At 40.4% G+C, this 24120-nt stretch overlaps 1 protein-coding gene across 11 annotated transcripts in view; it reads right to left on the bottom strand.

Annotated features, from left to right (window-relative positions):
* LOC140718971 (activating transcription factor 7-interacting protein 1-like) overlaps nt 1–24120 on the bottom strand; it is a 158406-nt gene that overhangs the window by 82613 nt on the left and 51673 nt on the right. For 10 of the 11 annotated variants that reach the window (XM_073033268.1, XM_073033277.1, XM_073033272.1 and 7 more), the window contains exon 3: nt 2111–3219. In XM_073033268.1, coding sequence (XP_072889369.1) covers nt 2111–3209 — 1099 coding nt within the window. In that variant the 5' untranslated portion in view covers nt 3210–3219. Of the gene's footprint in view, nt 1–2110; nt 3220–20183; nt 20262–24120 lie in introns of those variants that run through there. The other variant, XM_073033270.1, reaches the window with a different exon arrangement.

Here is a 24120-nt window from a genome sequence, read left to right as displayed (position 1 = left end):
TGACTGAGAAGTTGCAGAGCCTGAGCCTCTGTATCTCCCCCTGCAATTGGATCCTTGACTTCCTAATTGGAAGACCAATCTGTGCGGATTGGTGATAACATATTCTCCTCGCTGATGATCAACACTGGCACACCGCAGGGGTGTGTGCTTAGCCCACTGCTCTACTCTCTATATACACATGACTGTGTGGCTAGGAATAGCTGAAATACCGTCTATAAACTTGCTGACGATACAACCATTGTTGGTAGAATCTCAGGTGGCGATGAGAGGGCGTACAGGAATGAGATATGCCAACTAGTGGAGTGGTGGCACAGCAAAAACCTGGCACTCAACATCAATAAGACGAAAGAGCTGATTGTGGACTTCAGGAAGGGTAAGACAAAGGAACACATACCAATCCTCATACAGGGATCAGAAGTGGAAAGAGTGAGCAGCTTCAAGTTCTTGGGTGCAAGATCTCTGAGAATCTAACCTGGTCCCAACATATCAATGTATGGGTCGCACTAAATCAGGGTTCAAGAAAATCAGTGTTCAAACTGACCCAATGTTGACCCGACATCCTAAAACACCCCTATTTTCACCCTATTTGACACATTTTTTGCACGTTTACCTTCTGGCAAGTAAATTACCTTCGAATTAAAGAATACACAAAACAACAAATAAAAACATTCAAGAATATTAGTAATCATCATTTACAGTTTATTTCTTAAAAAAGTGATCAAGTGTTCCTTGCTTGAATGTAGCATGTCGCTGGCTGCTAGCCAGTCAACGGTCTGGGATACCTTGTAGTAGAGGCCTGTTTCTTCACAGTTGTACACTTGTTCTTCCACAAAGCCACCTTCTTCTAAGAGAGGTTTTAGTTCAGCCAGGTATTAGCTGGCGGCAGCACTGTCGGCTGAACGAATTTCTCCTGACACTAACACTTGAGAAATCCTGTGACGGCATTTAAACCGGTCTAGCCATCCATTGCTAGCTTTGAACTGTGAGGTTTCTCCGTTGATCTGAATGTCAAACTTCTCGGCTTGAGCTTTGAGAATAGGACCGGGAATTGGAAGGCCTTCTGAGCCAGCTTGAACGAACCACTTATACAGGAAGCCATCGAGGCTGCCATCTTTGGTTGTCTTCAGGCGTTTGGCTTTTAGTCCTGCTTCTTCTTCAAACTTTGCAAAGCCACGCGCATAACTTTTCTTTGTGAGATTTCCAGCCACAAAGTGCTGATTCCAGTATCCTGAGGTCTCTTGCAACTTGAGTTTGACTTTTAGTCTTGATCACATCAAGTGCGTGAAGCTTATCTTTCACAGAAAAAGATTTTCTTTTTCTAGCAGTTTGTTCCATTTAGACCAAAAGAAAAGGTCCAATGACTCACACAAAATGTTGGTGGAACGCAGCAGGCCAGGCAGCATCTTTTCGAGACCCTTCATCAGGACTAACAGAAAAAAGAGATAGTAAGAGATTTGAAAGTGGGAGGGGGAGGGAGAGACCTGAAATGATAGGAGAAGACAGGAGGGGGAGGGATGAAGCCAAGAGCTGGAAAGTTGACTGGCAAAAAGGATACAAGGCTGGAGAAAGGGGAGTATGGATTGACATGGACATGGGAGTCCAAATACTCATCGCGTTATATTCAAATTTGCGTAAAATCAGGGCGCATATAATCGGGGTTTCACTGCATTTGCTTGCGTGCAGTTTTCATTGATTCTATTGTATTTTTTTGTATCTACTGTGAATGCCACACTAAAATGAATCTCAATGTAGTACATGGTGACATATGTGCACTTCGATAATAAGTATATTTTAAACTTAGAAAAGGAGAATATTTCTCATCTTTTTCTTGCAATTCATCATTGAGATCTAGGGATAAAACCTTTTCCACATTGTCCTAACTATGGAATACCTGTAATGTGACATTCCCACTTTTATATTCCGAAAGACAAACTTCAATTCGTCACACCCATTAGGAAATAGTACAAAATCAAGCAAGCTTTTTTTATACATACATTAGGCAGTTATGAATGTTAACACTAATTGATAAAGCAGTGACTACTCCCTTAAAATTTCGGACTGCATCCAAAACTCTTTCAGCAAAATTGCACAAGATACCAAAACAATGTACCTGCACTATCGTTTTTTGGTACCAGCTCTTCACTTTCTGCTTGCTTCTCAGCTACTGGCTCATCCTCATCAGACAAGACGAGAAATGCTTCTTCAGGCAAGTTGCCATTACATTCTTCTTTTGAGGGAGAATTATTGAGAGAAGTGTCCATTTGCTCTTCTTGTAATGGACTGTCCTTTGGTGTAGGGGATTCCACTGCAGGATCATTTTCTTGATTGCTGGATAATTCACCATCCTTCTCCGGAGCCAATTTCTCCAGAATAGGAATTATATCTCCAATTTCCAATTGGCCACTCCCAACTGATCTGCTCTCATTTAATGCATCTTTTGTTGCACTTTCGCTTTCAGTCTCTGCACACTCCACTTTAGAGTTTTCACTGTCATTTTTCTCCTGTACAGTTTCTATGCTACTTGTAATTGCCTCTTCACTAACACCCACTGAACTTTCACAGTCTTCCTTTTCCCTCACAGAGGAAGATGATGATGACTGTAACAAAAGACTACTCTCATCTGGTACATCATGAGCCCCATTTTCATCAACAGGGGGTGGTTTCCCTTCATCTGAAATGTTCTGATCAGTGCTTGAATTATCTGCTATTAAAGACTCCTCCTTCGATGCAACACACTCTGGTTCCACAACATCATCTGTTTTGCCCTCACTGTCCGTCAAAACTTGGTTTTCTGCATTTTCAGCAGATATTTCTTCATCTGCAGCAACTGAGGGCATGGAGTCCATTTTTTCATCTTGAGAGCTTGAGTCCTTATCATCATTAAGACATTTTTCAGCAAGACTTAGTTCAGGTATTTGTGCAACGCCAAGTTCGTCAACAGAGTTGCCTTGTAGTTCTTCTGGACCCAGCCTCACATCATTAATGCAGTCAATGTCTGTATCATCCATGCAGTTGGTACTTAATGACGTTTTGCCATCAGAATCGCCATTCTCATGTTTACCATTGCAGAGTTTAGTTTTGGTTTCTTCATTGGCTTTTAAAAGCTCCTCTCTGCTTTTATAGATAGCTTCTAGCTGTTGTCGGTCACTTGCGCGCATCGTTTTTCTGGCCTTGAAAACTTTTCTTGGAAGCTCTTCACTGGTATCCATCTCAGAATGCCTGAAAATTAAGACAGAAACATTGTGATATAACTCAAGAGGTCAGGCCCCCTAGTCACTGACTGCTGAATACCTTGTGTACAGGGTCAAAAAGTTACCAGGTCATTTTGATTTATGATGACTTTCAAAAGTAATTTTTTCCGCATACAATAACTAGTGAATTTAGTTCAACCACTTTTACAAAGATAAATGAATTGCTTAATACTTAAGGCAAACACGAGGAAATCTGCAGATGTTGGAAATTCAAGCAACACACACAAAATGCTGGTGGAACGCAGCAGGCCAGGCAGCATCTATAGGGAGAAGCGCTGTCGACGTTTCGGGCTGAGACCCTTCGCCAGGATCTCGGCCCGAAACGTCGATAGCGCTTCTCCCTATAGATGCTGCCTGGCTTGCTGTGTTCCACCAGTATTTTGTGTGTGCTTAATACTTAAAAATACTTTAATAATCTAAAGATGTAATTCAGAGCCAACTACTTACAATGCTAATCAAAAATGTAAATGTCACTGATGTAATATTAACTCTTTCCCTCTGCAGATGCTGCTTGACCTGCTAAGATTTTTCGTGATATACTTTAGCCATGTATGGTAGATATTTGTATTGAATCAGTGGAAATTACTTGTAAATCAGAACATGCTCTAGTAACTATAGCAGTGCTTTTGGAGGGCCAAGTCCCTCTGGGTTTCCAAGATACAGGAGCACAATGTAAAACTGCAGCAACAACTGATCTGAAGGTCATTGATAGGATTAGAGTATATCCATTGCTATGTTATTTATTAAATTGTTATTTCTTATCTCTCTGCAGATGATTTCCAACTACTGGGACACGTTATTTCAAAATGAAGAGTCCACATAAACGTTGACTGGCAAGAACACTGAGCTTAGCAAAGTTGAAGGACGCAATGTAATGAAACAGATATTTTAAAAGAATCAGAAACAGTACCACTCGATTATTGTATGTCTCATGACATCAGAATTTAATTCTACACAGAGGTCACTATAAAATAAGTAGTCAGTTTAGAAGTAATAGAATTTAGAAACACAGAAAACCTACAGCACAATACAGATCCGTCGGGCCACAAAGTTGTGCTGAACATGTCCCTACCTCAGAAATTACGAGACTTACCTATACCCGTCTATTTTACTAAGCTCCATGTAGCTAATTAAAAGCCTCTTAAAAGACCCTATCGTATCTGCCTCCAACACCGTTGTTGGTAGCCCATTCCATGCACTCACCACTCTCTGAGTGAAAAACTTACCCCTGACATCTCCTCTGTACCTACTCCCCAGCACCTTAAACCTGTGTCCTCTTGTGGCAACCATTTCAGCCTCTGAAAAACGCTCTGACTATCCACATGATCAATGTCTCTCAGCATCTTATACACCTCTTATCCTCCTTCGCTCCAAGGAGAAAAGACTGAGTTCATTCAACCTATTCTCATAAGGCATGGTCCCCAATCCAAGCAACATCCTTGTAAATCTCCTCTGCACCCTTTCTATGGTTTCCACATCATTCCTGTAGTGAGCTGACCAGAACTAAGCACAGTACTCCAGGTGGGGTCTGACCAGGGTCCTATATAGCTGCAACAATAGCTCTCGGCTCGATTCAATTCCATGTTTGATGAAGGCCAATACACCATACGCCTTCTTGACCAGAGTCAACCTGCGCAGCAGTTTTGAGAATCCTATGGACTCGGACCCCAAGATCCCTCTGATACTCCACACTGCCAAGAGTCTTACCATTAATATTATACTCTGCCATCATTTTTGACCTACCAAGATGAACCACTTCATACTTATGTGGGTTGAACTGCATCTGCCACTTCTCAGCCCAGTTTTGCATCCTATCAATGTCCCGCTGTAAGGTCTGACAGCCCTCCACACTATCCACAACACCTCCAACCTTTGTGTCATCAGCAAACTTACTAACCCATCCCTCCACTTCTTCATCCAGGTCATTTATAAAAATCACAAAGAGTAAGGGTCCCAGAACAGATCCCTGAGGCACTCCACTGGTGACCGACCTTAATGCAGAATATGACCCATCTACAACCACTCTTTGCCTTCTGTGGGCAAGCCAGTTCTGGATCCACAAAGCAATGTCCCCTTGGATCCCATGCCTCCTTACTTTCTCAATAAGCCTTACATAGGGTACCTTAACAAATGCCTTGCTGAAATCCATATACACTACATCTACTACTCTTCCTTTGTCAATATGTTTAGTCACATCCTCAAAAAAATTCAATCAGCTTGTAAGGCACGACCTGCCCTTGACAAAGTCATGCTGACTACTCCTAATCATATTATACCTCTCCAAATGTACATAAATCCCACCTCTCGGGATCTTCTCCATCAACTTACCAACCACTGAGGTAAGACTCTCTGGTCTATAATTTCCTGGGCTATCTCTACTCCCTCTCCTGTCCCCATTGATGATGCAAAGATCATCACCAGAGGCTCAGCAATCTCCACCCTCACCTCCCACAGTAGCCTGGGGTGCATTTTGTCAGTCCCGGCGACTTATCTAACTTGATGCTTTCCAAAAGCTCCAGCACATCCTCTTTTTTAATACCTATATTTATTAAATTGTTATTTCTTATCTCTTAACAGTTATCAGCTTAACAGTCTGCTACAAGTCATTACTACAATCACCAAGATCTTCTTCCATTGTGAATACTGAAGTATTCATTTAGTACCTCTGCTATTTCATCTAGTTCCATACACACTTTTCCACTGTCACACTTGATTGTTCCTATTCTTTCACATCTTATCCTGTTGATCTTCACATACTTGTAGAATGCTTTGGGGTTTTCCTTAATCCTGCCTGCCAAGGCCTTCTCATGGCCCCTTCTGGCTCTCCTAATTTCCTTCTTAAGCTCCTTCCTAGTAGCCTTATAATCTTCTAGATCTCTAACATTACCTAGCTCTCTGAACCTTTTGTAACCTTTTCTTCTTGACTAGATTTATTACAGCCGTTGTACACCACAGTTCCTGTACTCTACCATATCTTCCATCTCACTGGAACGTACCTATACAGAACTCCACATAAATATCCCCTGAATATTGCCACATTTCTTCCGTACTTTTCCCTGAGAACATGTATTTCTAATTTAAGCCTCCAATTTCCTGCCTGATAGCCTCATAATTCCCCTTAGTCCAATTAAATGCATTTCTAACTTGTTTGTTCCTATCTCTCTCCAATGCTATTGTAAAGGAGATAGAATTATGATCATTATCTCCAAAATGCTCTCCCAACTGAGAGATCTGACACCTGACCAGGTTCATTTCCCAATACCAAATCAAGTAAAGCCCCTCCTCTTGTAGGCTTATCTACATACTATGTCAAGAATCCTTCCTCAACACACCTAACAAACTCCACCAAATCTAAACCCCTAGCTCTAGGGAGATGCCAATCAATATTTGGGAAATTAAAATCTCTATTCACGACAACTCTGTTATTATTACACCTTTCCAGGATCTGTTTCCCTATCTGCTCCTCAATATCCCTATTACTATTGGGCAGCCTATAAAAAACACCCACAGAGCCCTTTCTGTTCCTAACCTACACCCACAGAGACTGCGTAGACAATCCCTCCATGGCGTCCACCTTTTCTGCAGCCGCGACACTATCTCTGATCAACAGTGCTATGCCCCCACCTCTTTTTCCTCCCTCCCTGTCCTTTCTGAAACATCTAAAACCCAACACTTGAAGTAACCTTTCCTGTCCCTGAGCCATCCAAGTCTCTGTAATGGCCACCACGTCATATCTCCAAGAACTGATCCACGCCTTAAGCTGATCCCCCTTGTTCACAACACTCCTTGTGTTAAAATAGACACATCACAAGCCTTCAGTCTAAGCGTCACTTCTCTATCACCTGCCTATCCTCCCTCTCACACTGTCGACAAGCTTTCTCTATTTGTGAACTAACCTCCTCTTCCCCAGTCTCTTCCCACCCCCCAACAATTCTAGTTTAAACTCTCGCCAGTAGCCTTAGCAAACCTCCCCGCCAGGATATTGGTCCCCCGGGATTCAAGTGCAACCCGTCCTTTTGTTACTGGTCACACCTGCCCCAAAAGAGGTCCCAATGATCCAGAAATCTGAATCCCTACCCCCTACTCCAATCCCTCAGCCATGCATTTATCCTCCACCTCATCCTATTCCTATTCTCACTGTCGTGTGGCACAGGCAGTAATCCCGAGATTACTATCTTTGTGGTCCTGCTTCTCAACTTCCTTCTTAACTCCCTGCAGTCATTTTTCAGGACCTCTTCCCTTTTCCTACCTATGTCATTGGTACCAATATGTACCACGACCTCTGGCTGTTCTCCCTCCCACTGCAGGATATCTTGGACGCGATCTGAAACATCCCGGACCCTTGCACCTGGGAGGCAAACCACCAACCGAGTTTCTTTCCTGCGACCACCAAAATTGCCTGTCTGACCCCCTGACTATAGAGTCCCCTATCACTACTGCCTTCCTCTTCCCTTCCCCTACCCTTCTGAGCCACAGGGCCAGACTCTGTGCCAGAGGCACAGCCACTGCCGCTTCCCCCAGGTAGGTTGTCCCCCCCACCAACAGTACTCAAACAAGAGTACCTGTTGTCAAGAGGTACAGCCACAGGGGTACTCTCTAGTACCTGACTCTTCCCCTTCCCCCTCCTGACTGTGACCCACTTGTCTGTCTCCCGTGGCCCCGGTGTGACCACCTGCCTATAACTCCTCTCTATCACCTCCTCACTCTCCCTGACCAGGTGAAGGTCATCAAACTGTATTTCCAGTTCCCTAACTCAGTCCCTCAGGAGCTGCAGCTCAACACATCGGGTGCAGATAAGGCCGTCCGGGAGGCTGGGAGACTCCAGGACCACCCCCCCCCCCCCCCCACACATCTGACACCAAGCACAGAACACCGGTCTCACACTTATACTACCTCCTTTCCTCAATTAACACAGTTGAACCTACCTCCCCTCGTCCTGTTACCGCCTAAGCCCGTTAAGCCAAAGCCACTCTGCTGCCTCTCACTCCGCTGCCCACTGGATACAGAGGCCTTCTTTTTAAACCTTTCGTGCTCAACTGACTGACGTCACGCGCCTGCGCAGTCTCACTTCTCTTTAACCCGAGTAGTAAAAAGCTCCCTTTACTTCAAAAAACCAGCCATTCACTCGCAGCCTTCTTGCTCCAAATTAAAAACTGTTGAAGATTCCTTGCCTTTTGTGGGGACATACTCCTCTGTTTCTACTGCATAAAGTCCATGACAACCATTCATTCAGATCTACTAATGGTTTCTTGAACACAGCTCAGTCCACTGACTTGAAGCAATCCCATAACCGCTCCTCTGCCACGATACAACATTCATGGTTGACCCTGACCAACAGAGGGCCTCAAATGGCCAAGCGTCTTCAAAGGTGAAAATGTACTCGACACTTTCTAACATAAAAGTAGGCTGTGGTTGTTGGGTTCAACATTAAGATCTGGAACATCATGTAAGAATTCCGGAATGTAACGTCCTAAACCACCAACTTCATCACCACTACATTGCCTCCATTATAGGGCCAAAAGAGGAGATGCTTCTTGATGATTGCACAACATTCAGTTCCATATAATAAAGCAGCCCGTACCATCCTTTATGCACAGGCTGGTAAATGACAAATAGTTTGCAGGATAGCACCTTACCTTCTTTATACACATTGGAAAACTCAGGACTCAACCGTGTTCCTCTCTCCACAGATTCTACCTGATCTGTTAACTATATCCAACGTTCTCTTTTATTGAAGATTTCCAGTTACTTTTGTGTTTAAAAAGCAACTCCCAGGTTGAGAAGTTCTACCATATGCAAAGACAATCACTGTGACTGACAAATAAGAGCACCATTAAGCACCTTGTTGATCTATATCAATCCAGACCAAAAAGGCATCTCAGACTACTGAAATGAAGAATGCACTGTTTCTGTGCACCTTATGCAGTCCTGTGTAGGTCTGTAGTCTAGTGTAGCTTTCTCTGTGTTGTTTTTTTTTGTGTAGTTCAGTCTAGTTTTTGTACTGTGTCATGTAACACCATGGTCCTGAAAAACGTTGTCTCATTTTTACTATGTACTGTACCAGCAGTTATGGTCGAAATGACAATAAAAGTGACTTGACTTGAAAAGATGATGTAGACAAAGGGAGGATATGACTGCACGTGAGGGTAACAGGAACTAATGGAGGTAAGGCAGGAAATATGGTGATAGTCGAGGAGACTTTTATGCAACATGGGATGCAAGTAGCAGAATTTGACAAGAACTAGAGTTTACTGAAGTACAACTATGGGCAAAGAAATGGCATTGGAAACAAAGGCTAAGGTCAACAATGTCAGAATGAAACATCTGATTCAGCACAAGCAGGTATTTACATTTTAATATATTTCCACAGATGAATTCTTTTGATTTAAACAGTCATGTCAAGATATTTAAAGTTAAGCAATTATAAGTGAATCAATAAGTTTTTCCTTTAAGTGAGATCAAGATGTTAATATATTTTTGTTTTGCTGCAAGAAGTAATTGAATTGGCATTATGGACACAGAAAATAATGTTCAAATCAATACAATGCTCTACCATGCTTCATGCCTCAGTAAACAATCCATCAGATTATGTCAAAAATTCCCATGTGTTTATACAAATCCAACTTACAAAAAAAACATAAAAAGACATAGCCACAATCTTCTCCAGAACTTAATAGTTAAGGCAGATTACATAGAAGGAACATGCATAATGGACCAAACTGACTTCACCTTCCACTCTTTCATCATAAAAATGGTGCCATGGTAGTGTAACTGTTACTGCGATGCTACTACAGCCTGGAGCCTTCTGGAATTTGCAATTCAGTTCCAGCGCTATTTTGTGAAGGAGTCCCTCCCTATAGGACCACCTGTAGAATGCATGGGTTTTCCTTGGGTGTTCTAGTTTCCTCCAACAGTCATCAGACATACCAAGTAGGTTAACTGGTTATTGTAAATTGTCTCGTGATTAGGTTAGGGTTAATCAGGTTTGTCAGGGATTGCTGAAACAGCGTGGTGCAAAGGGCCTACTCCGTGTTGTATTACTAAAAAATTTTTAAAACTATTTAATTCATCCTGACTCTTTTCACTGCAGAACTATTTAAAAGTCCACCCTTTCTATTCTTGATTTGTTCTTTGAAAATTGAACAAGGGATCCAGAATTTGCTTGCCCACAGAAGGCAAAGGGTGGTTGTAGATGGTTCCTATTCTGCATGGAGGTCGGTGACCAGTGGTGTTTCACAGAGATCTGTTCTGGGACCCCTCCTCCTTGTGATTTTTATAAATGACCTGGATTAAGTAGTTGAAGGGTGGGTTAGTAAGTTTGCTGTTGACAAAGGTTGGGAGGTGCTATGGATAGTCTGGAGGGTTGTCAGAGGTTACAGTGGAACATCAATAGGATACAGAACTGGGCTGAGAAGTGGCAGATGAACTTCAACTCAGATAAGTGTGAAGTGGTTCATTTTGGCAGGTCTAATTTGAAGACAGAATATAATATTAATGGTAAGACTCTTGGCAGTGTGGAGGATCTGAGAGATCTTGGGGTCTGTGTCCATAGGACACACAAAACTGCTGCGCAGGTTGACAGTGTTGTTAAGAAGGCATATGGTATGTTGGCATTCTCAACCATGGGATTGAGTTCAAGAGTCGTGAGGTAATGTTACAGCTATACAAGACCTTGGTCAGACCTCACTTGGAGTACTGTGCTCAGTTCTGGTCACCTCACTACAGAAAGGATGTTGGTACTATAGAGAGAGTGCAGAGGAGATTTCCAAGGATATTGCCTCGACTGGAGACATACCTTATGAGAATAGGTTGAGTGAACTTGTCCTTTTCTCCTTGGAGTGATGGAGGACTAGAGGTGACCTGATAGAGGTGTACAAGATGATGAGGGGCACTGATCGTGTGGATAGCCAGTGGCTTTTTCCCAGGGCTGAAATGGGGCATAGATACTGAGGGGATGTCAGAGGTAAGTTTTTCCACACAGAGAGTGGTGGGTTGTATGGAATGCACTGCGACAATGGTGGTGGAAGCAGATACAATTGGGTCTTTTTAAGAGCCTCGTAGATAGGTACGTGAAGCTTAGAAAAATAGAGGGCTATGTGCTAGGGAAATTCTAGGCAGTTTCTAGAGTAGGTTACACAGTCAGCACAACATTGTGGGCTGAAGGGCCTGTAATGTGCTGTACATTTTTATGTTCTATGGGATAAGAAAAGTTTCAAAGCTTATGTAATTTAGCAATTTTAAACATTCAAGGAGATTCGTTATTTGCCAGGCTTCAAGCTTTTATTTCACAAGTATTGTAGAATTGAATGTTAATACTGCCTACAGTGTCGGTAGACAGTACAATTTTAGCAGCAATTGAAAGGTATACTTGATTACTTAACAAGGCAGTTCAGCATAAATCCAGATGCTATGGCCACTGAAATGAAAAAGGCCATTATTCCTCAGGGTGAAAAGGAATATGAGACAAGGGGAACTGAACTGATGGGATTACTCTGGTGTGAACAAGCATAGACTTGATGCGTTGAATTGTTATAATAAGTTCAGTAATGGTTACTGGATTTCTTTTCATGCCAGAAGATACTTTGGCAACTTGCATTTCTACTGTAGATGATAAGGAGAGGCAACAAAATAGTTCTTTTTGAAGTTGAAATTCAATTGCCTTACTTTATTCCTATTCCCTTGTCGGTATTTTTTTTGTAAACCAGTTAACCACTTCTCATCACCAAAATATATTCACTAATCCTTACTCAACATCAAATCTCGAAAGAAATTTACCACTGTGGGCAAGAACATCATCTATGCTAAACATAGAACTTTTCCAAGAAAGATATTGGTAAGAGTGGAAATATTTTTAACATGAATTCAACTGAATATATTGAATAAGTTAACATTTAATTATAGTGTGCAGATACAAAACTTATAATTATGACTGGAAAATTTCCAGATAAAAGAATTTCAATTGAATTAGCACACAAGAATTGAAGAAAACATTTTTTAAAAGTAGGAGATGACACAACTGAAAAAAACTGTTTTGAGATTCACTGAAGCTGATACATCTTTCCAAAACACTTGCTTGGGCAACAGTTCCTACTTCATGAACCATCAGGCATTGAAACAACCTGAAAACTCACGTACCTTTTCACTCAGATACTTGAAATAGAATATGCTTTTAAGTTACACTAGCATATTGACTCCCAATTATTAACATATCTCCTCTCAACCATAAAAGTTTATCATTTATTTAATACGATGTGCTCTATCCTAACTATACTTAAAACCAAAGACATCTGCAAATTTCTACACGTAATACCATGGAGAGCATTCTGACAGGCTTGTGGGGCAACTGAAAACTACAGAAAGTTATAAAATTAAGACGGCTCCATCATGGTTACTAGCTTCCATTACATCTAAATCATCTTCAAGGAGCAGTGCCTCAGAAAGGCCTGCATCCATATCAATGACCCCCATTACTCAGGACATGCCCTATGCCCAATGTTACCACCAGGAAGGATGTACAGCATCTTTCCCTCTGCTATCCAATTTGTAAACAGACACTGACATGAACACTACCTCACCTATTTTTAAAAATTATTTCTGCTTTTGCGTTATCTTTAGTTTATCTTGACTATTTTACCTATATACTAAGTGCATTCCATTTTTTTTCTGTATTTATCATGTATTGCATTGTACTGCTACCGCTAAGTTAAATTTCAAGACATAACCTGATTCTGATTCAGAGACAGGTATCAACATCTGAGGACCTAGTCTGGAACCAACATATTTGGTACAATAACAAAGAAGGCAGGACAGCAGCTTTATTTAATTAGGATTTGTTATGTCACAAAAGATGCTTACAAATTTCTACAGATGTACTTTGGAAAGCATTCTAATTAATCAATTTCTGATGTGGGGAGGGGGCACAGCACAGGATGAGAAAAGGCTGTAAAGTTGCAAACTTAGCCAAAACATTGGCAAAAGGTGATGCCTCAAAAAGGACTCCCATCACACAGCACATCCCCTCTTTTCATTGCTACCATCAAGGAGGTGGTACAGCAATCTGAAGGCACACACTTAACTCTTCTATAACAGCTTCTTCCCTTCCACCACCAGATTTCCTAATGGATAATGAACATTTAATATGTTTTCTCCTCTTTCTGCACAAATTGGTTCTTTATATATGTGTGTGTGTGTGTGTGTGTGTGTATATATATAGTAATTTTTTAAAATTACTATGTATTGCAATGTACCAGTGCCGCAAAACAACAGATATCACAACATAGGTCAGTGATATTAAACCTGATTCTGAAATAGCTCGGAGGATTTAAGATGGCATCTGAGAATGGCAACTGTGTGCAGTTCCAAAGAAATCATTAAATACTCCCATTTAGGAATCCACTGTCAAAGTCAGGTACTGTCAAAGGAAGTAAAATTGTTTCAAGATATTTTTTTTAATCCATCAAGCTTCAAAGTTGGCAGTCTCTGGACTGCAGAACACATGGATATTGAGAGCGGTTTTCCCTTTAAGAAAGTGAGGCTGTCAGACTGGGCTGCAGATAAAACTGAAACATCAGGCCATGAGGCGCCATCGCCCTACCTGGCTGATGTACAGTCCTTGGAATACATCAAGGATTGCTAATGTACAGTACCAGAGGCATCAAGGATTGCTGTGTACTCTGCTTTCAACAGACATTGCTCTACCTACCCCCGCAGTACAGCCTGAAGGCTTCACCCTCTACTGCATGGACCAGAGAGCAGCACTATGGAAAGACCAAGGAATCATCGTTTGCTTAATGATTCATCATGGTGCACAGACATGACAGTTCTGTCTCAGTCCTGTTCCCACAGCCAGTTACATTTAATGGTCAAGTTCTGTCCATTCCATCTGCCGAGGGAGATTTCCGTTAACATCCTGCTTACAGTGTACATTCCACCCTGGTCAAAGCCAGGCAGGTACCGGAGGAGCTGAGCACCATATCAGCAATCATGCGAGAGCACACCCTGATGCCTTCCTGATTATAGATTTCCCCCGCTATCCAAAAGTAGAGCATTCCTATGAAACCTTTCGTAAGCTGAAATGGCATAAAGCGAAGAAGCAATTACCATTAATTTATATGGGAAAAATTTTTGAGCGTTCCCAGACCCAAAAAAAACCTACCAACTCATACCAAATAACACATAAAACCTAAAATAACACTAACATATAGTAAAAGCAGGAATTATATGATAAATACACAGCCTATATAAAGTAGAAATAATGTATATACAGTGCAGTTGGACAGAATGGTGGACGCAGGCAAGTTCAACGCACGCACAATGTCCTTATGTTCTTCACCACGATCGAAACGCTTAATTACGTCCAGTTTTACACTAAGCATAACACCCTTAGGCTTTTCTGATACCTTAGGACACATCTTGCTAACGGATGCACAAAATAAATAGAGATAAAGCACCGATGCTCACAGACACAGTTCAAAGCTATGGATGCTGAGTGTAGTTCCCGGGGAAGGAGCTTGGTGGCGCCACTCTCGCTGCTCAGGGTGCGCACTGCCTCTATACGGCTTGCTGCAAAACAAATGCTGAACGCTATTTTCGCATTTTCACTTTTTTCATAGAAGTGAAAATCCTCTTCGGATTTCTTTCGGTTAGTGAAAACAGGTACTAATGTCAGTCTTTTGAAAAGCAAAGTGACGTAAAGCAAACTTTTGAAAAGTGGGGGATACCTGTTTTGCAAGGTTCTTCAACTCAGCCAACTTGAAGTAGTGTCTGACTTCTACCAGCATGTCATCTGTGGAACTAGAGGAGCCAGCACGCTCGATTACTGTTACACCAGCATCAGTAATGCTTACTGTGACATCCCCACACCCACACTTTGTCAAGTCCAAACACCTGGCTGTATTTCTACTCCTGGTGTACAGGCAAAGACTAAGGACCACAGCGCCAGTGGCAAGGACCATGAAAGTATGGTCAAGGGAGGCAGAAGACTGCTTTGGATTGGTGGACTGGATCATATTCAGGGCTTCAGATGTGAATGAATATGCCACGGTTATCACTGACATCATCGAGGCCTGTGCGGATGAGTGTATGGCTTTGAGAACATACAGGACATATCCAGATCAGAAGTTGTAGATAAACCAGGAGATGTGTAGTCTGCTGTTGGGCTAGCTATATAGTCTTCAAGACCAGTGATCAAGAACTTATAAGAAATCCAAGTACAACCTACAGGCCGCCATCTTAAATGGGAAAAGAAAATCCAAGTGAAGGTAGAAATGAAACAAAACTGAATACACGTCAGCTCTGGCAGGGTTTGCATACCTAACATCATAAATGATGATATTTCACTTCCAAATATGCTGAATGCCTTTTATGCACGCTTTGATAAGGACAATATACCAATACCTATGCAAATCTCTGCAGCATCTGGTGATCCTGTGACTTGTCTCAGAGGGCGACATTACAACATCCGTCAAGGCATTAGGGCCCTGTGGTGTACCTGGTAGTTCACTGAAAACCTAAGCCAACCAACTGGTTGGAGTGTTAAAGGACATCTTCAATCTCTCACTGCTGTAGTCAGAGACTCCACCTGCTTCTAAAGGGCAAAAATCATACAGACTGCCCAAAAAGGTGAGTGGTCTTAATGATTATTGCCCAGTTGTATTCACATCTACTGTGACCAAGCGCTTTGAGAGGTTGGTCATGGCTAGAATTAACTCCTAACCAAGGACTTGGACCCACTACAATTTGCCGACCGCCACAACAGGTTTACAGTGTTTGAAATCTCACTGGTTCTCCACTCTGCTTTAGACCACTAGACAACAGAAACACCCACGTCAGGCTGCTTGCTCTTCACTGATTACAGCTCAGCATTCAACACCATTGTCCTCTCAGGACACATCAACAAGCTTCAAAATTTGAGCCTCTGCAATTGGATCCTTGACTTCTTCGTCGGGAGACTACAGTCAGTGCGAATTACTGGCAATTAACAGGCACCCCTCAAGAATGCGTGCTTAGCTCACTGTTACACTCATGACTGTGTGGCTAGGAACATCTCAAACACCATCCATAAATTTGCTGATAACACAACTGTTGTTGGCAGAATTTCAGATGATCAAGAGGTGTACAGGAGTGATAGATCAGCTGGTTGAGTGGTGTCACAACAAACTTACATACATCAGTAAGACCAAGGAACTGATTATGGACTTCAGGAAGGGAAGAATTGGGAGAACTCTCAGCAGTCCTCATTGAGACATCAGCAGGGTGAGCAGTTTCAAGTTCCGGACGGTCAGCATCTCTGAAGATCTATCCTACGCCTATAATACTGATACAATCATGAAGGCGGCACATCAGCAGCTACATTTCATTAGGAGCTTGAGGAGAGCTGGTATGTCACCAAATCCTTGAGCAAATTTCTACAGATGCATCATGGAGAGCATCCTGACTGGTTAAATCATCATCTAGTATGGAAGCTCCAATGCACAGGACTGAAAGAGGATTGAATAATAATTTTTATTTATTGCACTGTATTGCAAAACAAAAAAAAAATCACAATATATATCAGTAATTTAAAACCTAATTCTGATTCACAGGTTTCTGTCAGTCCCCTAGTGTGCTAACTTTGTGATTTTGGCTAAATGATGTGGCTACAGATTTTTTTAATGATTTTTACAAGTGTTGCAACATCTCATTTGTATGGGGGACCCAAATTCAAAAATTACAGATTAATTCAGACACATTGTAGCAGGTATGATTACAGAAGGTATTTTGTGACGTTTTAAACTGAATAATTTCCAAAAGCGATATAGCTGCACTGGAAAAATAGTGAATGCCTATTTTAAACTCCGCCATAATTTAGAATTAAAGTTTTCGATTATCAAGTGGAAGGGTAAGATAAGGGAATATGAACTAATCCTCAGAGGGATCAGAAGTGGAGAGAGTGAGCAATTTCAAGTTCCAGGGTGTCAAGATCGCTGAGGATCTAACCTGGTTCCAACATATCAATGGAGCTATGAAAAAGGCAAGACAGCGGCTATACTTCATTAGGAGTTTGAAGAGATTTGGTTTGTCAACTAAAAAAAACACTTGGAAACCTCTATACATGCACTGTGCAGAGCATTCTGACAATCTGCATAACCCTCTGGTATGTGGGGGCTACTGCACAGGACTGAAAGCTACAGAAAGTTGTAAAATTAACAATCTCCATCATGGGTACTGGCCTCCATAGTATCCAAGACATCTTCAAGAAGTGGTGCCTCAGAAAGGTGACATCAATTCTTAAGAACCCAGGATCCATATCACCCAGGACATGCCCTCATCTCATTTTTACCATCAGGAAGGAGTTTCAGAAACCTGAAGACACACACTCAACGATTCAGGAACAGCTTCTTTCCCAATGCCATACGTTCCTAAATGGACATTGAACTCATGAACACTACCTCACTTTTTAAAAATATATACATATTATTTCTGTTTTTGCACTATTTTAATCTATTCAATATACATATATACTTACTCTAGTTGATTTACTTAACTTTTTTCTTTCTATATTATCATGTATTGCATTGTACTGCTGCTGTCAAGCTAACAAATTTCACAACACATGCTGGTGATAATAAACCTGATTCTGAAATGAACATCTATAGATCTCTCCCTTCAATTACCAGTTTCAGACTTCTAGCCATTCAATTGCTCAATATCCAGTCTAGTTTCAGACCATTAATATATTTTGTTAATTTTGTAAGTCATGCCATAGCTCTCCTAGATGAAATAGTTTCTTCTATTTCTACAAAATTTGTATTCAAGAAAGTCTCCATATCTTGCAAAAGAAACTTGCATCTCCCTCTAATTTCCATTGAGAAAAATCAGATTGGTTGGAAGGAATTCTATCAGTTAATTTTTCATGGGCACACTGCGCACATTGTTCTGCTATGGATGTGTAAATATCCTTTTACAGTCACAGATAAATTGTTAATACACAAAAGCAATGGTTTAAAATAAAAACTAGTTTGAGTAACTGCACAAAATAATACAAAACATGCTGAAAAGTGGTCAGCGGACCCTTTTTGGAATTGCATTACCATTCAACACCCAGAATCTCAATGTTATTGTGCTAAAAATGTTGCTTCATAGGTACATTACTTGACTTCAATAACGAAATGATCCTAGAACTCAGCTTGTATTACATTGTTATAAGCTACACTTTTGGGATGAAAAAAATTGTATTCACAGTAGAGCTCAACTGAGAAAAGTAAGCTGGAATGGAGCTAATGCTGTGCTAACTGTAGCCAAATGCTATTTTTAAAAGCAAGTGTGCAGCAAACATTGTTCACATCGTTTAAGATCCAACCTTATTTTGACAGCAGAGGGCACTCCTGCTCACTATTTACACAAAAGTTATTCAGTGAAGAATATGTGAGCAATTTATTTAGTTTTCCAAAATAACACAACACTAAGAATACTTTAGGTAAGCAATGATCATGTTTCAATTTCAATGCTCATATTTGACTTGTTTAATATGGTAATCAAATGCATCTCCTTGCAATAACTTCTGGCATATAAACACATTTAAAATGCATTATTACCTTTACTGTCAGTTTATTTCAAAAACTTAGTCATGCATTTATCCTTGGCTGTCACTACTGCTAAGAACCCATCCAATCAGCATATTAAAAGCTCCACAAAAGCACACTTTGCTGAAAGCCATATATTATGAAATGCGCTTGTGCATTCTATTTGGTAAACCACAAGCAGCATTATCTTTTTGAGGATGTGTTGCAAAATATGCAACATCTCTTTCGAGGGTTTGCCACAGGCCATCCATTATTTCAAACAGGTACCTATGCTGTATCATTAAAGGTGTTGGATTGTGAGGTAGTTAAGATGGCCATTTTGTTCTTGATCAAACTGGGTGTGCTCCATTTTGTTCCCACAGGGATCGAGTGACTTGCAATGAGTCATTTCCATCACACAGATAGTTCTCATCACCTAGAGCTCTGTGAAAATAAAGATATCTAGGCATCCGACTAACTGCCATATGCATTGTGTCATCCTGATCGTGTAATTTGAAGGAAATGGAAACACACAAGTGATCATCTAAGTGCCCTCAAGCACAAGCACGGCCTGTCCACAAAGGACAAGACCTACCTTCTGGGCTGTTTACAGTAAAAGTAGTGTATGTAATTTTACTGAAGTCAAAATATCGTCAATACTTGAAACTAAATCTGCATCTTCTTGCAAGTTATAATAGGGCTTTGAGGGAAAGAGAATTAATTGGCTATCAGCTCAGACTGAATTCAACTTATTTGAGCAAATCTACAAACTACTTTATTTTACTCAGTTTTAGATTACAAAAGTAATTCACGAGTAGCAAGTACGGATTCTTCATCCACAGGTTGTTCATTAAATAAGTGTTCAAAGTAAAAAGTTAATCCGAATACACTTAAATTAATACCATTTCAAAAGCAGCATCATTCAGTATGCTACAAATCAGGAAACCAAATAAAGTGAAATACATGTTTAAATATAAACACCTGTTTACATCATAATGTAATCTGCAAGATTAACAACTGTTCACATTAAGCAATATCTTGTCTTGCAGTTTACAACCCCATTCCACCTATTCAGTGTTAGTGAAAAATGCTACCAAGATTTGATGTCAATCTGATCTGATTTAGCTATCCCATAATGCACCAATTCTGGATACACAGCTCAATTGGTTCAATGGAAAATAACTGTAGTGCCAATTTTTTTCATTAAACAATGAACTGTTATTCATCTTGCCCAGTGTCACCAATTATACCTAAGATTGGAAAACGTTATATCAAAAAAAATTCTCATTGTGTTCCTAATGTTCCAATAAACTTAGAGAAAAATGTGCCATAAAATGAATTTTAAAAATATTTCGTGCATTAGAGAAAACTGTAAAAATGCTGGACATACCCATGAGGCAGGCCCCTGCAGCCATTTTGTAACCCAGTCAGTCTCAGCAACTCTGCAGAGAAAACAAGACCTCACCTTCCTTGAAGTCAGAGCACTGGGAAGGTGGGGGGGGAAGGGAAGGGAGGAGGGGAATGAGCTGGGTGGGGGAAGGGTGAATATCTTCAATCTGATAGGTCTGAATAATCAGATCCACAGCCACCAATAGGAAGCTGCTCAGAGCTGAGCAATCAACAGCAAGCACTGCAAATTTTGCCTGGCAACAGACAGGGGCAAAGGAGATGATTATATGGTAATGATGGGAAGGTATGGGGGGATGGGGGGGAAACAGACACAGTTGAAATGTGAAGACAATTAACAGAAGACAATGGCTTCAACATATTATACAAATTGACTACAAACGTGCAGTTATGAGATTCATCCAAAAACCTTCCTGTCCTAATAAATCTACCTTTGTGTGCTTTAGTTTTCAAAAGCTACATTAACCAATTAACTTTGTTAAGAGAAAAAAAACTGCATTCCTTTGCATGGAGATGTTGTACTGCATGCAATAACTCTCACGCCACATCAAGATCTTCTCACAATAAAAAAAGCTTTTAGGTCTTTAAATATGACGCAAGACAGACCATATTTGCAGACTCTGCAGCTGATATCACATCAGACCAGCACAGTACATACAACTGAATGAATGCAGGATGCAATTCAAAATACGACTTCCTTAAATACAGACTCTCGTGTGGCCTCACTGCCACCCAGTATATAGAGATCAAACTCGTGTGTCCATGGGGCACGGGAGAGGAAAAAAATCGTGATTATGGAAATTCTGATAATTTTACATCCACCTATCACTCAGGAGGTTCCACAAAACCAGAAGACTTTTATTTACAAAATTGGATCATCCATCATTCTTTATTTGGATACTCCAGGCCGCTTAATATACAAGCTGTTAAAATATGAAGAATATTCTGCCATACACTCACAGTTGAACACACTGGTCATTCTTCCTATTTAACTTTTATGGTAAATTTTACTAAATTAAGTTGACACCGTAAAAGACAATACATTGTATTTCCTGTTACATATCTCTCTTTTATATTTTTGCTGTACTGAGGAAAGGCAGGCAAGTTCTGGCATCTTCATCCAACATCTAAGTAACCAATGTAATTGACCTAATGTGCAAATAAAAAAAAATCAGGGAGATCTGATTCTACCGTTCCCATTTTCTGAAAGGCACTGAAATGACATCAAAAAATGAGTGATATTTATGGACCTATTTACTTTAATGTCCAAGGCTGTCAAAGCACTACTATTCTAGACATGACTCCATTAGTTCTGTATAATCCTCTTTTATAACCATTCAGTTGGTGGCACCAGACACAAGATTAATCAGTCTAAAACTGGGCCTATTCAAAAGGTACACTGTGAGAAGCTGCAGAGTGCAATCAGGAATTGAAATTTAAAGTTAGTGGGTTGTCAAATACATGCTTCATCACAGCCTGCCTGTATCAGTTGACATGGAGGGAATAAACCAAAATGGTCCTAACAGAATCTATCATGAGTAAAGGTTTCAAAATAGGATTTAACCTGATACCCGCTTTCACTAAATACTACAAATCGGTAATTGTAATCTTTTGAATGATAATCATCACATAATGAGATAAGGACTTTGAATGGTAATCTAAATGTTGCTTTTGTATACCGATCAACCAAAACACAATTCCCAGCCAACAACACAGAGATAACTTAAAAGCAGTACAATACTACTGGTTCCAAACAAGTAAAAGGAATTTTTCCCCCCAATAAAACATCGCCTTAAAAAAAAGCTGACAAGATAAAACAAAGAACGCCAGATAACCACGCTATCCTTTAGACTTCCACTCCCATTCCCTCCAATAAGACAACATGAACAATTTTATACTTTCTAATATAATTAATATATCCACTGGGTGCCAATCTGTGCATCATAATTACTTTCCCCAAGGTCATTTACTCAAATTGCAAGTCATCATGACTGGCAACACAGAAATGCATATTCATCTTTTGTGGACCACACCTATGCTAAAAAAAAAAAAGAATTTTTGTAAATTATATGAAAAATAATTTAAATTATGAAAAATGCTACAGGATACAGATCTCTGCCACAGGAGACAGTTAAGGCCGGTTCATTGACTATATTTAAGAGGAAGTTAGATATGGCCCTTGTAGCTAAAGGGATCAGGGGGTATGGAGAGAAAGCAGGTACAGGGTTTTGAGTTGGATGATCAACCATGATCATACTGAATGGCAGTGCAGGCTCGAAGGGCCGAATGGCCTACTCCTGCACCTATTTCCTATGTTTTCTATAACTATTCAAAGTGCTGCGGGGTTCTGGAACAAGTGAGTTTTTAATATATTAAATACCTTAGGGTTCTGAGACTGCAGCTGCAATTGTAGCAGAGATCACATCAGTGTTAGAGGTTAGGTAAAGATGAATAGAAATATGGCTGAACAGACTAAATTAGAGGAAAATAGCTTGCCATTCTGCATTATGTTGATGTTATGTACCATGTAATTGTCAGTGCCAGAGAAAATGAATCTGCAGAGTAATTTGAACCCATTTAGTCTTAAAAATAGCATTAGATAACTATCAAGTCACTAACAATTAATGCAGTTAATATTGCACTCTATTCATCAAGAACATAAAATCTTCATCCAGTGGGTAGAATATTTGATGATTCCGGAAGATTTAAGTGCATTAATGAGAATGTACTTAGATGCTCAACACTTCACAATTTCAAAATTGTTTAATGTACACAAGTGTAAAGGAGAATGAAATAGTTGTTACTCCTGATCCAATGCAGCACAGTAAAAAACTCAATAAAAAAATCAATAAATATAAATACATAAGATAGCTAATATACACACTGATTACATGTACATGAAGTGACGCCAGGCACAGGAGTGTCTGTACATAAGCTGACAGAAAATTTAGAAGAGTGATGATGGGGTGGGTTAGTGGGTGGAGGGTGCTGATTAGCCTTGCTGCTTGAGGAAAGTAACTGTTGTTGAGTCTTGGTGGTCCTGGAATGCCTCTTCACAGAGAGGGGCAAACAGTCCATGAGCAGAGTCTGTGTGGGATCCTTCCATATTACTGGCCCTTTTCTTTATAAACATCCTTGATGGCTGGTAGTCCAGTGCTAGTGATGCGTTGAACAGTTTTGTCTACATATGGTGGAGCCTTCCTGTCTGCCACTGTGCAGTTTCTGTACCAGGCAGTGAAGCAGCTTGTTACGATGGCCTGCGCATCTGTAGAATGGCTATAGACGTGCGCAGTCCAGCTCTCTTCAGCCTCCTCCGAAAGTAGAGACTTTGGTGAGCTTTCCTGCTTGTGTAGAATTCATTGTGGGTCCATGAGAGGTTGTAACTAGTCAAATTGACAAAATTTTTCTGATACCCCTGTATTCCCAAAGTCTCCACAATGCAGGCTTTGTTAAGTAGGTGTTGTTAGCTGGTTCCAGTAGAAAAGCTTGCATTTAGCACAAGCATATTTACCGTAAGGAATGCTGTAACTGCTTTAAACTGAAATCACAATTTATTCACTCATTGCTTACAAATAATTGGCTGACAAGAAGGTAGGAAAATCCCAACTCTTAAAATAACTAGCTGCAGTAACAGAATGCCAAGTAGGATGTTTAATGTCCATACACATAATTAATTGGAAAAAATATTTGAGGTCTGAAACTTGCCTCCTCAATGAAGTCAGCAAGTAGGATTTTTTAATAGTTAAAAGGAATTCCATTATCTGCACTAGGTGTTTGCACTGATTTTGGTCATTTACACTCAATGAAAAGAATATGGTAGCATACACTGGATTAATTCTTCTATCAAAACCTATTGGGAACTAATATGCAGTTTTATAGCACTGTTCTGTATTTCATTTAAATGCAAAATTTGTTACTCA

Source organism: Hemitrygon akajei, chromosome 31 (genome assembly GCF_048418815.1).
Source record: "Hemitrygon akajei chromosome 31, sHemAka1.3, whole genome shotgun sequence".
NCBI classification, from domain to species: Eukaryota; Metazoa; Chordata; class Chondrichthyes; order Myliobatiformes; family Dasyatidae; genus Hemitrygon; species Hemitrygon akajei.
The sequence above is the reverse complement of the archived record's forward strand: the minus strand, read 5'-3'. Positions and strand labels throughout refer to the sequence as shown.